General features: G+C 46.7%; 1 protein-coding gene across 4 annotated transcripts in view; it reads right to left on the bottom strand.

The window, feature by feature from the left end:
* Window positions 1–15,097, bottom strand: part of BBS7 (Bardet-Biedl syndrome 7) — a 1,458,886-nt gene that overhangs the window by 725,530 nt on the left and 718,259 nt on the right. For all 4 annotated transcript variants that reach the window (XM_069631158.1, XM_069631157.1, XM_069631160.1 and 1 more), the window contains one exon: window positions 13,644–13,709. In XM_069631158.1, the coding sequence (XP_069487259.1) occupies window positions 13,644–13,709 (66 nt within the window). The remainder of the gene's footprint in view (window positions 1–13,643; window positions 13,710–15,097) is intronic.

Genomic DNA, 15,097 nt, shown 5'->3' with positions numbered 1-15,097 from the left:
GGGGCGCTTGGATCCTCCCAAGTCGCGCGGCCTTAGGGGTGTTTGACCCCCCCAAATTTATGTTCCGGCAGTGTTATTCATCACAGTGAGCTGCGTTCCCTTATCTCTGTTCATCTATGGTGGGTTCCTCCGGACTCTTTCTCTTTGAGCTCGTGCTTGGTTGTTCTCGGACGGACAACAGCCTGCTTGATCAAGGTATACATTTGCCTCTTCGGGGGATTGGAAGAACTGGGCCCTTCCCTGATGTATTCGCAGCGGGGCGGGGAACAGCATTGAGTAAGGAATCTGATTTGTGCAGAGCCTCAGTTTGACGCTTCTAAAAGACTTCCTTTGTGCCTGGACGGCTCGTGAAAAATCTGGATAAAAACGGACGGTCGCCTTTCTCTCTGGCCATCCGGAGTATCGCATCTCTGTCCTTATAATTGAGTAGTTTCGCTATTATTGGTCGAGTTGGCGCTCCGGGAGCAGGCCTTGACGCCGCTATTCGATGGGCTCTTTCAATGACGAATAGGGGCAAGAAAGTTTCTGCACCGAAGATGGCTTTACACATTTCTTCGACGTGGTCCTCCATTTTGCCTTGCGGTTGCTTCTCCCCTACTCCTACTATCCGTATATTATTCCTTCTAGAGCGCATCTCGAAATCTTCATTTTTTGCGTTGGTTATTTTCATTTGGGCCTTGAGGGATGACACTCTAGCGTTTAAGAATGATGCTCCATCGTCCAAGTTAGATATTCGTTTCTCTACTTCATCTAAGCGCTCATTGTGGGTGTCTACACGGTGCTGGACTTGATCGACTTTGGCGGAGAGGCCATCTAGTTTACTATCTAGATTGCTGATTCTGGATTTCAGTTCGCAAGAGGAGTGCTTTGATGTCAAACGTTTGGGTGTTATTCTCATCTTGGCTTGGCGCACATGTTGGAGATTCTGATTCGCTGTGGCGTCTCAGGGTTTTGGCTGATGTGCCGGCTTCAAAATTTAGCTTTCGCTGTAGCGTGTCGGTTTTCCCCATTGCAGATGTAGGTGGGCGGTGTTTTCTGTCTCTCACTTGCTGAGTTTGGATAGTAGTTGAGGCGAGGTGCTGGGATACTGGGTGTCTATACTCCCCAATGGGGTCTATAAACCCCTGGTTGGGTCTGCCCGTTGCTTTATCTATTTGTGGTGTTGTTCTGTGCCGGATTTTCAGCCCACTATCTGTGATTTAGTTAATGCTGGAATCGCAGGGTTATAGTTAGTCTATTCGGTGTGAAGGTTATAGCCCAAGACAACGGGGTCACAAGGCAGTTGGATTAGCTGGTGTTGCAGTGGCTTCCATAGACTGTTTGCGGTGGTATTGCTGTGTTGCCAGGCCGGGGCCCTTAACCGGGAGGCGCTGGGTCGCTTGCTGGGAGCAGCCTGGAAGGACAGTGCGAGTTTGAGCTGTGAGCTGAACTTTCATGTGATTGTCAATTGAGCGCGCCCCGCTTAGCCTTCTCCCCCATTTGCAAGCGCAGTACCCGATGGGGATTTGCTCGCGTTCCGACTGCTCACTCGTGCCTCGTCCTCGACCGCAGCTGTGCCCTGAGGATGTTGCCGGAAGAGCGGCCGTCGGGAGACCTCAGCCGCTGTGTGCTGCTGTGATGGCAGAGCCAGGTAGGTGCGCCGTCCGTCCGCTGGAGCCGTAGGGGTGCTCAGCTCACCCCGGAGCCCTGCCTGGGCCTCTGGGAATGGAGGATCTTCTGGCGAGGGGGTCCGTGGAACCGGGCCGGGACGTACGCCCTCCACGGTGCCCGGCCGTGCTTCGTGGGGCTAGCAGTTGTAGCTGCGGGCGAGGCCAGGAGATGGGCCCGTTCAGCCTTCTTTTCCTCCTCCCCCGCGGGTTCGGGCAGGTCGCGTCTCAGCTGCCGTGGCTCCTCCTCGGGGTCGGAGAAGGGCCGGCGAGTGTCGGCGGATCCTTGGGGCTCTGCGACTCTGCCGCCACCTGGGAGCACCGCAGCGCGCCAAGTAGGGCGCAGACGGCCCAGGTCTCCGGATCTAGCTGCTGCTCAGCTGGTTGTCTTCACTGTGCACCAGTGGAAGCGTCGGTGAATGTTTCAGGGAGCCACACTGCCGAAGTAATCAGGATTGATTAGGATTTTAGAAGGCCGCGCGGGAGCTCACAAAAGAGCGACCATCTTGCTCGGGTCTCTAGCGCCCTCCGAGTTCCTTTCCTCTTACGATTTCACACATACTCAATTTCTCAGGGGATTCCATCTTCACCTCGGATCCCCCTCAGCCTGGCTCAGATCCCCTTCAACAAAATGCTTGTAGGATTTCCATGTATCCAATTTCTCAGGTGATTCACGGTTCAGCCCGGATCCCCCTCAGCCAGGCTCATATCCGTTTGACCACAATGTTCAATCAGTCTCCCTCTGCCGGCCTTGGACCAAATAAATCCACTAACACAAATTTGCTTTAAGCCAAAGCTTTCGAATGATCTCTCTCGTTCGGGCACGGACCAACTTTATCTACTTTGTTTTCAAATTTCTTGGCAGTATCAACATCGAAGATTTTCGATTATGCACATGAGTTTGCTTGACCCGCTGCAGGACCACTTCGATTCACAATCCTTTGCCACTCTTTCACTGTTGCCACCTCTCAGTTGGAGACCTTCGAATGAGCATGCATGCGGTGCCGGAACACACTGTCAAAAGGTATTGTATCTTGGTTTCAAAGTTCAATCACTCATCCGTTGTTCAATTTTACTCATGTTGGTTATCATATGCGTTTCATAAACTGTTCGCTTCAGCACTCAGCATACAATGTTGCCGCTTGCAACCTTGGCTTAAACATAGACCAGTCTCGTATCCACCTCCCCAACTCACTGGCTGTGTTGATTCCATTGTTGTTGCTTTACTGTGGAAGCCAAGGCCAGTACAATGGCAGCAGGCGATTCTCCCCAATTATCGACGCTGGAGGGCCCCGGTTATCTCCGACACACAATGCAGGATTCTTCAGCCTGGTTTCCCGGTCTTACACTTTCTATTCACAATGTTTCATCAAAGTAAGGGTCCCTAGTCGAAGAGGTCAAGGGCACTTCCCTCCTCACAAGCCCGTTCTGTTTCGCCGTCTTTCTTCTTGTGTTAAACTGCCATCTTGGAACTGCTGTTTCCTCGTGTGTTTTGCCTCGCTCAGAGTATGTTCTCGTGCTATGCCTTTTGTCAGCATGGGGAAGTGTAATGGAAGTCAGGTGTGTGTGTGTGTGATGGTTAGTAATTGCGTGACCCTGCCTGACCATTGTATTAGGACATGTTATGTATACGGCTCAGGGTGTCAGTCCGTTTTCTTTCATAGGGAGCTATCTGTGAGACAGTGTTTGTGTTATGAAAGGTGTCTCACCATCCGGTGTCCCACTCCCACTCCCCGAAGACCTCTCACCCAGGTGATCCTCCCGTACTGGTCCACCCCAAGGAACTGTATCCAAAAGCGATGGCCGTGTCCTGGCCACCTGGATGACAGATCCCCGGGGACTAGTGGGTGAGACACCTTTATGATTCTCATAAAGTGCAGTATCCCAGTGATCCTATCAAGAAATGCCTTTGCAGAGGAAGGAGTGCATGTATTGAGGTTTTGTAGAAGGGTTCCTAGGTGCATGCAAGATTTTTACTTTGTCATCTGAAAATCTCAGCTGTTGTGTGCTGACGGGTAAAGAAGTACCAGAGCCCACAAGACCTGTTGGACACTGTGACAAGGTCACCTGTTTGTTGTACATAGAGGAAGAATGGATAAGTCTGGAGGACAGGAAAATCTGCCTGCGATGCATCCCCTGTAGGAGCCGTTAATGCATAGAGTAGTTAACATACTTCAAGTTAGTGATGGTTATTCATGGGCAGTGAGAGCAAAGCTGCATCATTAGTCCCAGGATTCAGCTCTAGGTTTGCAAGGAGAAATCCCAGAGATAAATTACCTCTGAATCAGTATTTTACATATAAAGTTGTAGCAGGTGATGTTTCACATTCACTGTACATGTCTGCATGTCCATGCAAGGAACAGGAGTGGAAGATCAACACATGTGGGGTATGCAGGCTTAGCCATGGAGTCTGATGAAGAATAGGATCAAAATAATATGGAAGACATTTAAAGCACAAGCAGTGAATACTCACGCTCCATGCAGCCACAATGATAGAGAGGAGAGAAAAACACATGGAATGTGGGGTTGCCAGAGGTTTGGTTTTATGGGTACCATGATCACATTGCCTGATTTTGACAAGTCAGATAGAGTGTCTACAACTTCAGGCCATGGGAACTGAGGCATGGGTCTATTCTCATTCATGAAACATGAACAACAACTGTAGGGAACCGCAAACCCAGGCCACACTCATTTTGAGGAGGTGGAACCATTGAGCCAAGGCCAACCACGCGACAACAAAGCTAGTAGGGAAAGAGACCCATGAATTGAATCGCAAACCCTTAAATATGTCAATCACTCTATCAGCACCTGCATAAAGAAAGACGCACACTACACGATTTGGTGAGTCCTGGAATGGCCTTCCGGAAAGAGAGTGGTGGTATGGTGAGGAGCGTTGGAGACAGGACCATAGATCAAGACTAAGTCCATATTGAGACAAAGACCAGAGTCAGGACAAACCTTTTATCTTTGAAAAAAAGGTGACGTCATTGTGAAACAAGTGTGCTGGGGCACTTTAAAATCTCTGGTTTTAAAACTGCACATGGGATTGGATTCTTGACCTCTGTCCTTTAGATTAGGGCCTTTTGGGGAATTTAACATGAATCCTCCTTCTTTCCACAGTTCTGATTAGATGTTCTGCTTTTGAATTGTATATCCATTCTTTTTTTTTAATTGGATCATACAGTAAAATTAATAACTTTGAAATAATGACAGCAGGGCCATTACACATATGCATGATAACCAGCCATCTGGATTAGCCGCAATAGGATCGCATCAGTTAAGACAAGAAGAGTAAGAAACATTCAATCCTCCAACGTTCAAATTCTATGTCAAGACCGGAGGCAAGCATTATGCTCCTCTTTCTTTTATTCAACAATAAAGAAAAAAGGCTCAGCAGCAAGATATTTGTGCACCCAACTGTGCCATGAGTAATGTGCATAAAACAGGTGCACTAAATATATAATAAGCATAGTAATATCATGACATAAAACTAAGAGTCTCTGAAGGAACTGCATTTCCTGGGGAGCTTAGCTCCAGTTCATTTAGAGGCCACCAACATGTGACTTAGTCCACCAATAGTAGTCCAGATCCCCTACATAAACAGTCCTAAACATGATGTCACTTCCTCTTTCTTTGCGGCTCACAGCAAGAGATAAGTACTTCATGTTTAGCACTGTTTATGACATGATTTCATAATTTAAAGATAACGTTACATTTTTTCATAATATTATATTTATTTCATTGTTATTAAGAGTGCGCTCTGCTTATACGAATTTACTTTCAATATCTATTGATTTTCGTATTGTTGTGCGCTCCGACGCCAGTTGCCTCCTACTGGCCTCGGAGACTGCGTAATGCGAAGCTCTGCTTCGCGCGGTCACAGCTGATCAGCTGTTTATGATCCGCTCGTCGAGCGGATCCCTCGGCGGACTCGCGCCGGCTTCCCTGTATCTTCGTTGCTCTCCTTGAGCACTAGGGAGCCAGCACGGCCTAGCCGGAACAAGCTGCGCCGCCCACAGACCACCAGGGGAGCTTCTGATCTCCCTGGTCCTTTCCTCAACATTCCGGCGCTCGAGTGCGCATAACCGTTAATAGTATAACGGTTCTTGCGAGCTCGAGTGCCGGAATCCCTCTTCAGGCAGTAACGAGTTTCTTCATTGCGATTTTCATCGCAGATTGACAGGAGAACCCACACGAGTGAACTTATATATGTTTTAAATTCTAAATTTGCATTAAAAAAAAGGAGGAGAAAGAAATCTCCTGTTCAGCATACCAAGAACAATAAGAAAGCTGAACTGAACTAAGATTACTGGGCAGTGAGAGAAGGCGTTCAGAAGCCCAGAAAAGAAACAAAAAAATAAATTTAAAAAAGTGAGTAAGGTACATTTATTTTATCATGGCAGCACAGGATTCACCTCAATCATATCAGGCTTGGTCTGAGGCTGAGGGTGATCACTGCTATATAGATGAAGTGGTAATGGCTAATAGCTTACAGAAGGTTCTGGGTTCCTCAGTGGAGACCAGTATTAAGAAAGCTGTAACGGATATGCTCATTCCCATACAAAATCGCCTAGACACTATGGAGGACCATTTAAGAGGAACCTTAAAGAGAAGAGAACACAGAAAAGGAAGCACCTTACTGAAGGGGGATGTATACCGGCTCGCAAGAGGAAGAGCTCTACGACCCCCCCAAGCCAGCCATCTAATGCCACAGCTGCCGTAACGGACGCCTTCTCAAGGCTGAAACAAGCCTTCATGAATAGGAAGGTAACCCCTTCCCATCAACCCTCTTACCCCGAGGAAGAAATCAGGGGAGATAGACCCTCAAGCCCAGAGGGATATGGACAGGGCACGGAAGAAGATCATAATAGGAGCGTCTACGACGCTGATCTTTCCCACTCTTCTTCAGAAGAGGAATTTCATCAAGAGGGTTCAAAACCCTGAGGGTCAGGGATTGTGGCAGACCCCATCCCTAAAGACACAACTGGGAACAAACCTCCTACAGAAGGGATGTTTACCCCGGAAGACTTGATACACCACAGGTCCACCGACTGGGAACCATCTTCCAAGACATCAAATTACATCCAACTTAGGCTGCGCAAGCCACTTGACAAGGAAGTCAGGGCCAGACTTCGTGCTGAATGTCCACGACCAGACATTGCGGACAAAGTAGCTCTGACTCCAGAGCTTGATTCTAAAATGATTACCTTTCTAGGTAAAACGTCAAAGACCTTAGGAAGGGTATTGATCGCGCCTGGAAGTCCTGCCAGGACAAAGTACTGGACGTAGCAGGTCCACTAGCAAAAATCTCAGATCTTGTGAATGCAGCCATCAGCTCCTCGGACCCCATCGACCCAGTAATATTGTCTGGTTGGGTCCAGAGGGCTATTTGCCTCTTGGGAAACGCCAGTTGCGCTATTTCAACAGAGCGACGGAAAGGCATCCTGTACAAAATAGATGCCAAATTAACCGAACTGGCAGACACAGAATCCGGCCCAACTGCGCAAGGCCTGCTTTTCGGAGATCCTTTTATGAAGGAGGTGACAAAATTTGTCAGGACATTCACAGCATTGGACAAAGCACAGGCTTCAATAAAAAGAGTATTTGCAACCAAGGATTTCTCCAGGGCCGGACGAGGAAGAGGTCGCTCTTCCGGCCGTTACTTCTTTGACAAGAGACCTCAACAATCCAGAGGCCAGCATAATTCTTGGCAAGAACGCTCCGACACATTCTTCCCTTCGAGAGGTCGTGGAAGAGGGCGTCCCTGGAGGAGAGCGGCTAGATACCCAGCCCAACAACTATCTACAGGTCAGTGTACTAATAACAGCGCCAGCGCCACCAACACCTATAGGAGGGAGGTTAATGTTTGCAAATGCTTGGGATACCTTATCGGGAGACGCCTGGGTAAGGGACACAGCTCGGAGTCTGCGCCTAGAGTTTTTTTTCGCGCATCCCATCAGACATGTCGTCCCACTCCCATAGTAATGTCTCAGTATGATCAAACCGCCTTAGACAGCGAAATACTCGGTCTTCATGAGAAGGAAGCGATTCGTCCCTGCTCAAGTCAGGGAGGCTTCTTCAGTCCCATATTTCTGGTACGCAGGAAGCAAAAGGTACGCCCAGTCATAAACCTCAAAGCTCTCAACCAATTCATCATTTACAGCCATTTCAAAATGGAAGGTATACACATGCTCAGAGATCTTCTGAGAACGAACGACTGGCTTATGTGCCTAGACTTAAAAAACGCTTACCTCGCAGTGCCGATTCATCAAGCACACATAAGTTACCTCAGATTTTCTTGGAGAAATCGAGATTGGGTGTTCACAAGTCTACCCTTAGGACTCTCTTCGGCGCCTTGGGTTTTCACCAAACTCTTAGGACCTGCAGTAGCTCAATTAAGAGAACAAGGTGTCCGTCTCATAATTTAACTAGACGACATTATTTTCATGGCCCACTCGCAAGAGCAAGTTCAGAAACAGACCAAATTGGCAATAAACTTGCTACACAGCCTCGGTTTTCTCAAACTGGGAAAGGTCAGTTCTACTTCCATCCAAAAATATGGAATTTCTGGGATTCATAGTGGACACAGAATTCTCAACTTCGACTCCCATCAGCCAAGATTCACTCTACCAAAAGAGACATACGCAGGCTCTTACAGAAGAACATGTTCTCTCTTCGAGAACTAGCAAGAGTGATAGGGCCTTTCATCTTCCATTCAAGCAATATTTCCCGGCCCTCTTCACTATCGAGAACTGCAAAGACTAAAAGGCCAACACTTAAGGCAAAGCCTTTCTTATTCACAACTCCTGACACTGTCTCAAGCGAGGACAGAGCTCAACTGGTGGCTAACTCACATGGAAGCCTGGAACGGCGGAGCCATCTTCGGCTCTGCTCCAGATATTATCATCGAGTCGGATACCAGTCGCTCCGGTTGGGGAGCGAGATGCGATTCTGTAGCCACAGGAGGGACTTGGTCCCCTCAGGAGCTGGATCTGCATGTCAACTGTCTAGAGCTTCTTACAGGTTCCTTTGCAGTGCGCTCTTTTGCCAGAGACAGAGCAAGTTGCTGTATCTTACTAAAGATGGACAACATCTCAGCGGTAAGATACATCAACCATTTGGGCGGCACCAAGTCGAGACCACTAGCAGAATTAGCCAAGGATTTCTGGCATTTCTGTCTGGATCATCGGATTTCAGTTACAGCGGAATACCTTCCCAGTCTCTCAAATGTAGTAGCGGACTGGTACTCCCGTCACTCGACAGATTACAGCGATTGGAGGATCAACAGAGAGATTTTCCTCCACCTCCAGGATATCTGAGGTCCAATGTCCATAGACCTCTTCGCTTCCAGACTCAACTCCCAATTACCAATGTTCTACAGCTGGAGGCCAGACCCGGCAGCAGCCGCAACAGACGCATTCCTGCAGTCATGGTCCCAGGGAATACTGTATGCCTTTCCTCCTTTCACTATGATAGCGAGGACCCTGGCGAAGGCCCGTCAGGAGCATGCAGATCTGATCCTTATGGTGCCGGTCTGGACATCTCAGACCTGGTATCCAGTTCTTCTGGAATTTTCTTTGGATTCTCCAATCCTACTACCCCAGTTTCCGGATCTCCTACTAGATCCATCAGGTCAGCGTCATCCTCTCCTCAGCGGATCTCTGACCCTAGCGGCCTGGAGGATTTCAGGTCAAGATGGAGAGTCCCAGGCATGTCTCACAAAGCGATCAATCTCATCGAGGAGTGCTGGGCTCCTACTACCCTTAAGAGATATTCCAACTCTTGGGGCATCTGGAGCTCCTGGTACCGAGAGAAAGGATTACATCCAATTTCAGCACCTGTAGAAGAGATTTTGAATTTTCTAGTATCCCTAGCGGAAAGAGGGCTTGCCTACAGGACAGTGAATGCCTGCCGTTCAGCAATTTCTGCAGGTCATGCCTTTATCCAAGGAGTACCAGCAGGAGAACACGACCTCGTCTGCAGGTTGCTCAAGGGTGTGAGGCTTACCGTCCCACCTCCAGCTCGCTATGACAAGCTTTGTGACGTTAATAAAGTACTGAACCTTTTTTTGGCATGGCCTCGTAACGAAGAACTATCACGTACGGCCCTATCCGGCAAACTCACTACTCTACTCTGCTTGGTATTCTGCCGGAGAGTCTCTGACGTCAGAGCTCTAGATTTAGCAGGCAAGGCCTTTTCTCCGGATGGCATTATATTCCATATTCATAGAAGAACGAAGTGCAATTTCAGGGTGATTTCTTATCCCGCCTTTAGAGATCAACCTAAGCTTTGCTTGGTTAAATGCTTGAAAGTCTACGAAGAAAAGACAGCTTCACTCAGGACTTCCCCTAACGGGCAGCTACTGATAGCTCTGCGGAAACCGTACAAAGCGGTATCAGCGCCGACCTTAGCACGCTGGGTGCGCTGGACTCTAGCTCAAGCAGAGATCGACACCCAGCAGTTCGGAGCCCACTCCGTTAAAGGAGCCATGGTCTCCAAAGCCTTTCAGGCAGGAGTTCGCCTAGAAGACATCATGAAGATGGCAGACTAGGCAAGCGAATCAGTATTCAAACAATTCTATCTAAAACCAGTAGAATCAGCCGGCATCCATTGTGGTGAGTAAGCTTTAAACAAGCATAATGGGAGCCTCCGGTCTTGACATAGAATAAAGATTTTCTATAATAACTTACTAGAAAGTCTTAATTCTATTAAAAACACAGAGGCGACCATTATCCCACCCAGCGGGAAAATAACAGCATATTACTTGATGTTGATTAAAGACTTAATGCAAATATTAATGTTTTGGGAATTTATATGTATTCTATCTGAATAACTCCATGAATTTCTCTTCCACCCTGATAAGGGATCTAGGGTTGTCAGTTACAGGAAACACATTTTTCCCTTTTTTCTTTGACAGCGCCTACAGAGAAGTCCGCCTGATCACGGCCCGACACAGGTTCTTCTTCAAGTTGGCTACAGTTATCTTCTACTATGGACAGCCAAGTTCGCAGCCTCGAAAGAGGAAGTGACATCATGTTTAGGACTGTTTATGGAGGGGATCGGGACTAGTATTGGTGGACTAGGTCACATGTTGGTGGCCTCTAAATGAACTGGAGCTAAGCTCCCTGGGAAATGCAGTTCCTTCAGAGACTCTTAGTTTTATGTTATGATGTTACTGTTATATTACTATGCTGATTATATATTTAGTGCACCTGTTTTATGCACATTACTCATGGCACATTTGGGTGGACAAATTTCTTGCTGCTGAGCCTTTTTTCTTTATTGTTGAATAAAAGAAAGAGAAGCATAATGCTCGCCTCTGTGTCTTTAATAGAATTAAGACCTTCTAGTAAGTTACTACGGAACATCTTTATTATACCATAGAATTCTCTCCACATTTTGGTAAGAAAAACAATTAGACCCTCATGAGAGCCAGACATGTAGGACTCCCATAGAGCAACGGGAGAACCAGGGGATTCAAACCCTGTTGCTCTAAGGGCCCTTTTCTGCACAGTTGAACCAAGCCATTACAATCGGAGAAGAGGTGTTGAAATGATTCAGGACCAGCATCAGAAATTCCTGAATAGAGGACTTCCAAGCCATTGATCAATAAGACACTGCATTCCTCCCATGATAGAGTGTTTCATGAGAGGTACCTTGGTGGTAAAAGCCTCATACAAAATCCCCATAAGAGTGTTACTCAGAGTGAGCTAACTTCCAGTAGAGCGTCAGACTGCTTAACATAATTTGTGCTCGAATCAGGAAGAGGTCAAACTCCAGAGCAATCATTTCAGCAGGGACATAGGAGGGCAGTCTCAGACTTCGCCTGAGCAGATTGGTTTCAATCTTAGTAAGAACCCCCAGTGATCCCAGGGCCTAGATCCCAGCTACATAACAAAATGTGGAAACCATGTTCGCAGTGTACAGCTTAAGCAGTGTTCCCACTGAGTAGCGTCCTCCCCTGCTGGCTAAAGAGCAAACAGCCCCCAGGGTTCTGGCAGTTCGCACCTTTAGGCCATTCAGGTGGGACATACCGCCAAGATTGACTCCGAAAGTAATGCCAAGATATACATAATGGGACACAACCTCAATTGGAGTGTCCTCCAAATTCCAACTGATTCTAACTGCGTGTCTACGAGGAAGTTCAAACACCATGATCTTGGTTTTTGCAGTAATGACCCTGAGCGAATTGAGAGACGAGAAGGAGTTTGGGTTGTCCAGTGTTTGGACACCACCTGGCGTAAGGTCCAGAATTACAATGGCACCAGCGTATCCAATCTATAATACCACCACATCGCCAAGCTTAGATGGAAGGCACTTAAGATCAACCAAAGCTAACCCCATGTCAGAAAGGTAGAGATTGAAGAGGATGGGGGCTAGGATGCAGCCTTGTTTCAGGGCTACATCAGTGTGAATCCAAACTGATGTTCCCCCATTGCTCTCCAACCGAACCTTAACACGGATTTAAGCGTGTAGCATCATGATCATTTTAAGCAGGCCTGATGGAATCCCCCAGCTATCCAGCTTCCCCCATAGCCTAGCACGGTCAACTGTGTCTAAGGCAGCACTGTAATCTACAAATGCTGCATATATAGGTGTCTTACGAATCAGCCAGGTTAGCTCGATGATGGTGGTGAGGGCTAAGATGTTAACAGAAGTCGACCAGCCCTTTCTGAAACTAGTTAAGTTCCAGGGGATGATGCTTCCAGCCTCTGCCCAGTTTGTCAATTCATCCAATAAGATCCGAGCAAAAACCATGGAAGAAATGTTCAACATAGCCAGTAGGCAATCATTTCGAGGGTCAGCGGGAGCACCCTTCTTATGAACTGTGACTAGAATACTGTCCTGCCAGGAACAAAGGAGAACCTGGGTTACAGTAATAAAACTAAAGAGGTGGTGGAGAAACTTTGCCCAAAGACAGATGTCAGCCTTGATGATCAGATTACCAAGACCATCTGGCGCTGGGGCCTGACAAAATTTACTGGCACTGATGAACCTGTCAACCTCTTGTGCGCTTTTCCCAAATTTTCATTCTCAACCTCACCATGAGAATTTGGTGGGGTGTAGCCTGAGCTGAGAACCATTAACCCAGGAGGTCATCTTAGAGTGGTATACAGTACTTTTGGGCTAAAGGTGTTTGGGAGATTACAAAAGACCATGGCAAAGTAGGCCCACCACTTTTTGTCTTGAACTTTACTTTCTTCCATTATGTCTGAAGCCCAGAATAAACCTTTCAAGGTCATACCTATGCTTGGCCGAGTGTCTGGAGTACTAATAGCAGTAGCTAACTTCCTGTGCTCACCCAGAAATAAGTGGAAAGGAAGGGGGACAGGATAAAATAAGCAAACATCCCCATGTATTCCACAGAAAGGCATCAAGTGTCAATGTCATCAATAACAATTTTCTCTGACTTGACATTAAAGTTTGGAATGTGATTCTGAAACAACTGTTCGTTTTGCTTTCAGATCTGTCAGGGTTATAATGATATATTTACTAGAATAAGCAATTGAATTTAATTGGGATGTTTACTACATACTATAGCCAAATTGCAGCACAGCACAAATTCTGTTAAGGGTCAGGCAAACTGATGGAAATGTCTTTTGGTTTTAGCAGTTTTCTTTTGAAATTCGGTATGCATGATGTGAGTAGACGGAACTAAAGGTGAAATGCTTACTTACCCAAGGGGCAAATCATTGATCCATTCATTTACCTACAATAAATCACAGTTTGATTCAAATGGAAAGCAATTTCATTAACTTTTAGAAATAAATCCTGTTAAGTTATCTTCACATTGAAACATTTTGCATGTAAAATATTTTGCCTCTCATGTTTAAAACTATTTATGTCATGCATTGTTGTGGACTTTGGTTTACCTCAACATAGCTGAAATTACAGAACAAACCATTAACCTGAAACGTTTGTGATACCATCAATCATTTAGGAAAAGGAAAGAAAATCGAAATGCTAAAAGGCATGTATATCCTTTGAAGGTTGTACCTTAAGTTCTAGCCGGGTGGTATTTGCTTGACATCGATAGGTTGCAAGGAGGAAGTTGCCATTTGACTGTAAGGATTTAAAATGTAATTAATTACAACATTTAATAGAAAAACTAACACACAAACACAGATTACACAACAGTGCACTTAATGATGGAAACTGATATACATGTTATAAAAACAAACAAGAGGATACAATGACTGTTTTCTTTAGTAACAGAATAAGGTTACCTTACTCAGTGTTCTTTCAAGTGTGCCAATACCATTTGGGGTCTGCCCGCACTATATAAATCTACAGATCATTAAATTAAGACCTATGACTCACAGTCATAGCTTAGCTGCTTTTACCAATGTGTAGGTTGACTACCATTAAATGTTGGGCCAGTAAACTGCATCGCAAATCTAAAAATAAAATTAATCACAGTTGGGTGCTGCCTGGCATCAAACTTGGAAGACCGATACATTCACACAGTCACCTTCATTTTCCCTCTTATGAAGGTAGTTTGTTGGCTGGAACTAGGCCAAGGCAAGGCAGGATCAGCGTTCATATTATTGAAGCAGTGTTTCTAAAGACTGGAGCAAAAATCCAGTTTAAATTTGGGGATTTCTACCTGACCAGGAGAATCCTGAACAACATTACTCAAATGTAGTTGGTTCCAAACCTGAATCGGAAATGTGCAGGCAGCAACACATGCTGCAAGAGGTTGTCACTAGCAGCCAAAATGTGCTAGTAAAAGTGCTACACTCCTCCTGATGAGCCATGAAATGAAAGGTGTGAAAAACCAGAGGGTGTTTCACTTCCTAGACCCTGGGGATCCCTTACTTGGGTGGCCAGGGCACAGACAGCCTTTGGATTCAGACCCTGGAGGTGGATAAGTGCGAGATGATCACCTGGTTTAGGGGTCCTCAAGGAGTGGGGGAGGAACGTCCGATGGCGAGACATGGTATCCCCCCTTTCCAAATACCCCTGTCCATGCTATTTTATAGGGTATTCCAACTTCCCAGTTATTCCCCCCCTTTCCGACACAAACACTGAGCCGAGGAAGAGGAGACATGGGAAATGTCCCACTAATAAGATCAGGCTTGGTCAGGCACTTGATCTTAATTACCTGCACCTGGTAACTACTAGTTCTCCCCACATGGTTAAAAGGTGGAACACAGACACACTGAGCAAGGCGAAGCACGTGAAGGTGCAGTTCTTCCAGTGCAACGCAAACCAGGCTGAGCAGAGCGACAGGCGGAGGGACAGAACCGAGGGGTGGAGAAACCTTGGACACCCCGGCGAGAGATTGTTACCTCCGGAGGGACTTGAAGGTTGTGCAAGGAAGCCCAGCCAGAGAGAAGAGACAAACCTATTTTGTCTTTAAAGGATATCAGCCACCCTCCCAGGTGAACGGCAGAGTTGGGGAGGTGCAGCAGCCGTTGTGGTATCAGCCTTGACTTCAAGATCAAAGC

The sequence above is a fragment of the Ambystoma mexicanum genome, chromosome 6q (genome assembly GCF_040938575.1).
Source record: "Ambystoma mexicanum isolate Mex_15411 chromosome 6q, UKY_AmexF1_1, whole genome shotgun sequence".
NCBI classification, from domain to species: domain Eukaryota; kingdom Metazoa; phylum Chordata; class Amphibia; order Caudata; family Ambystomatidae; genus Ambystoma; species Ambystoma mexicanum.
This window is presented reverse-complemented; position numbering and strand designations above follow the sequence as displayed.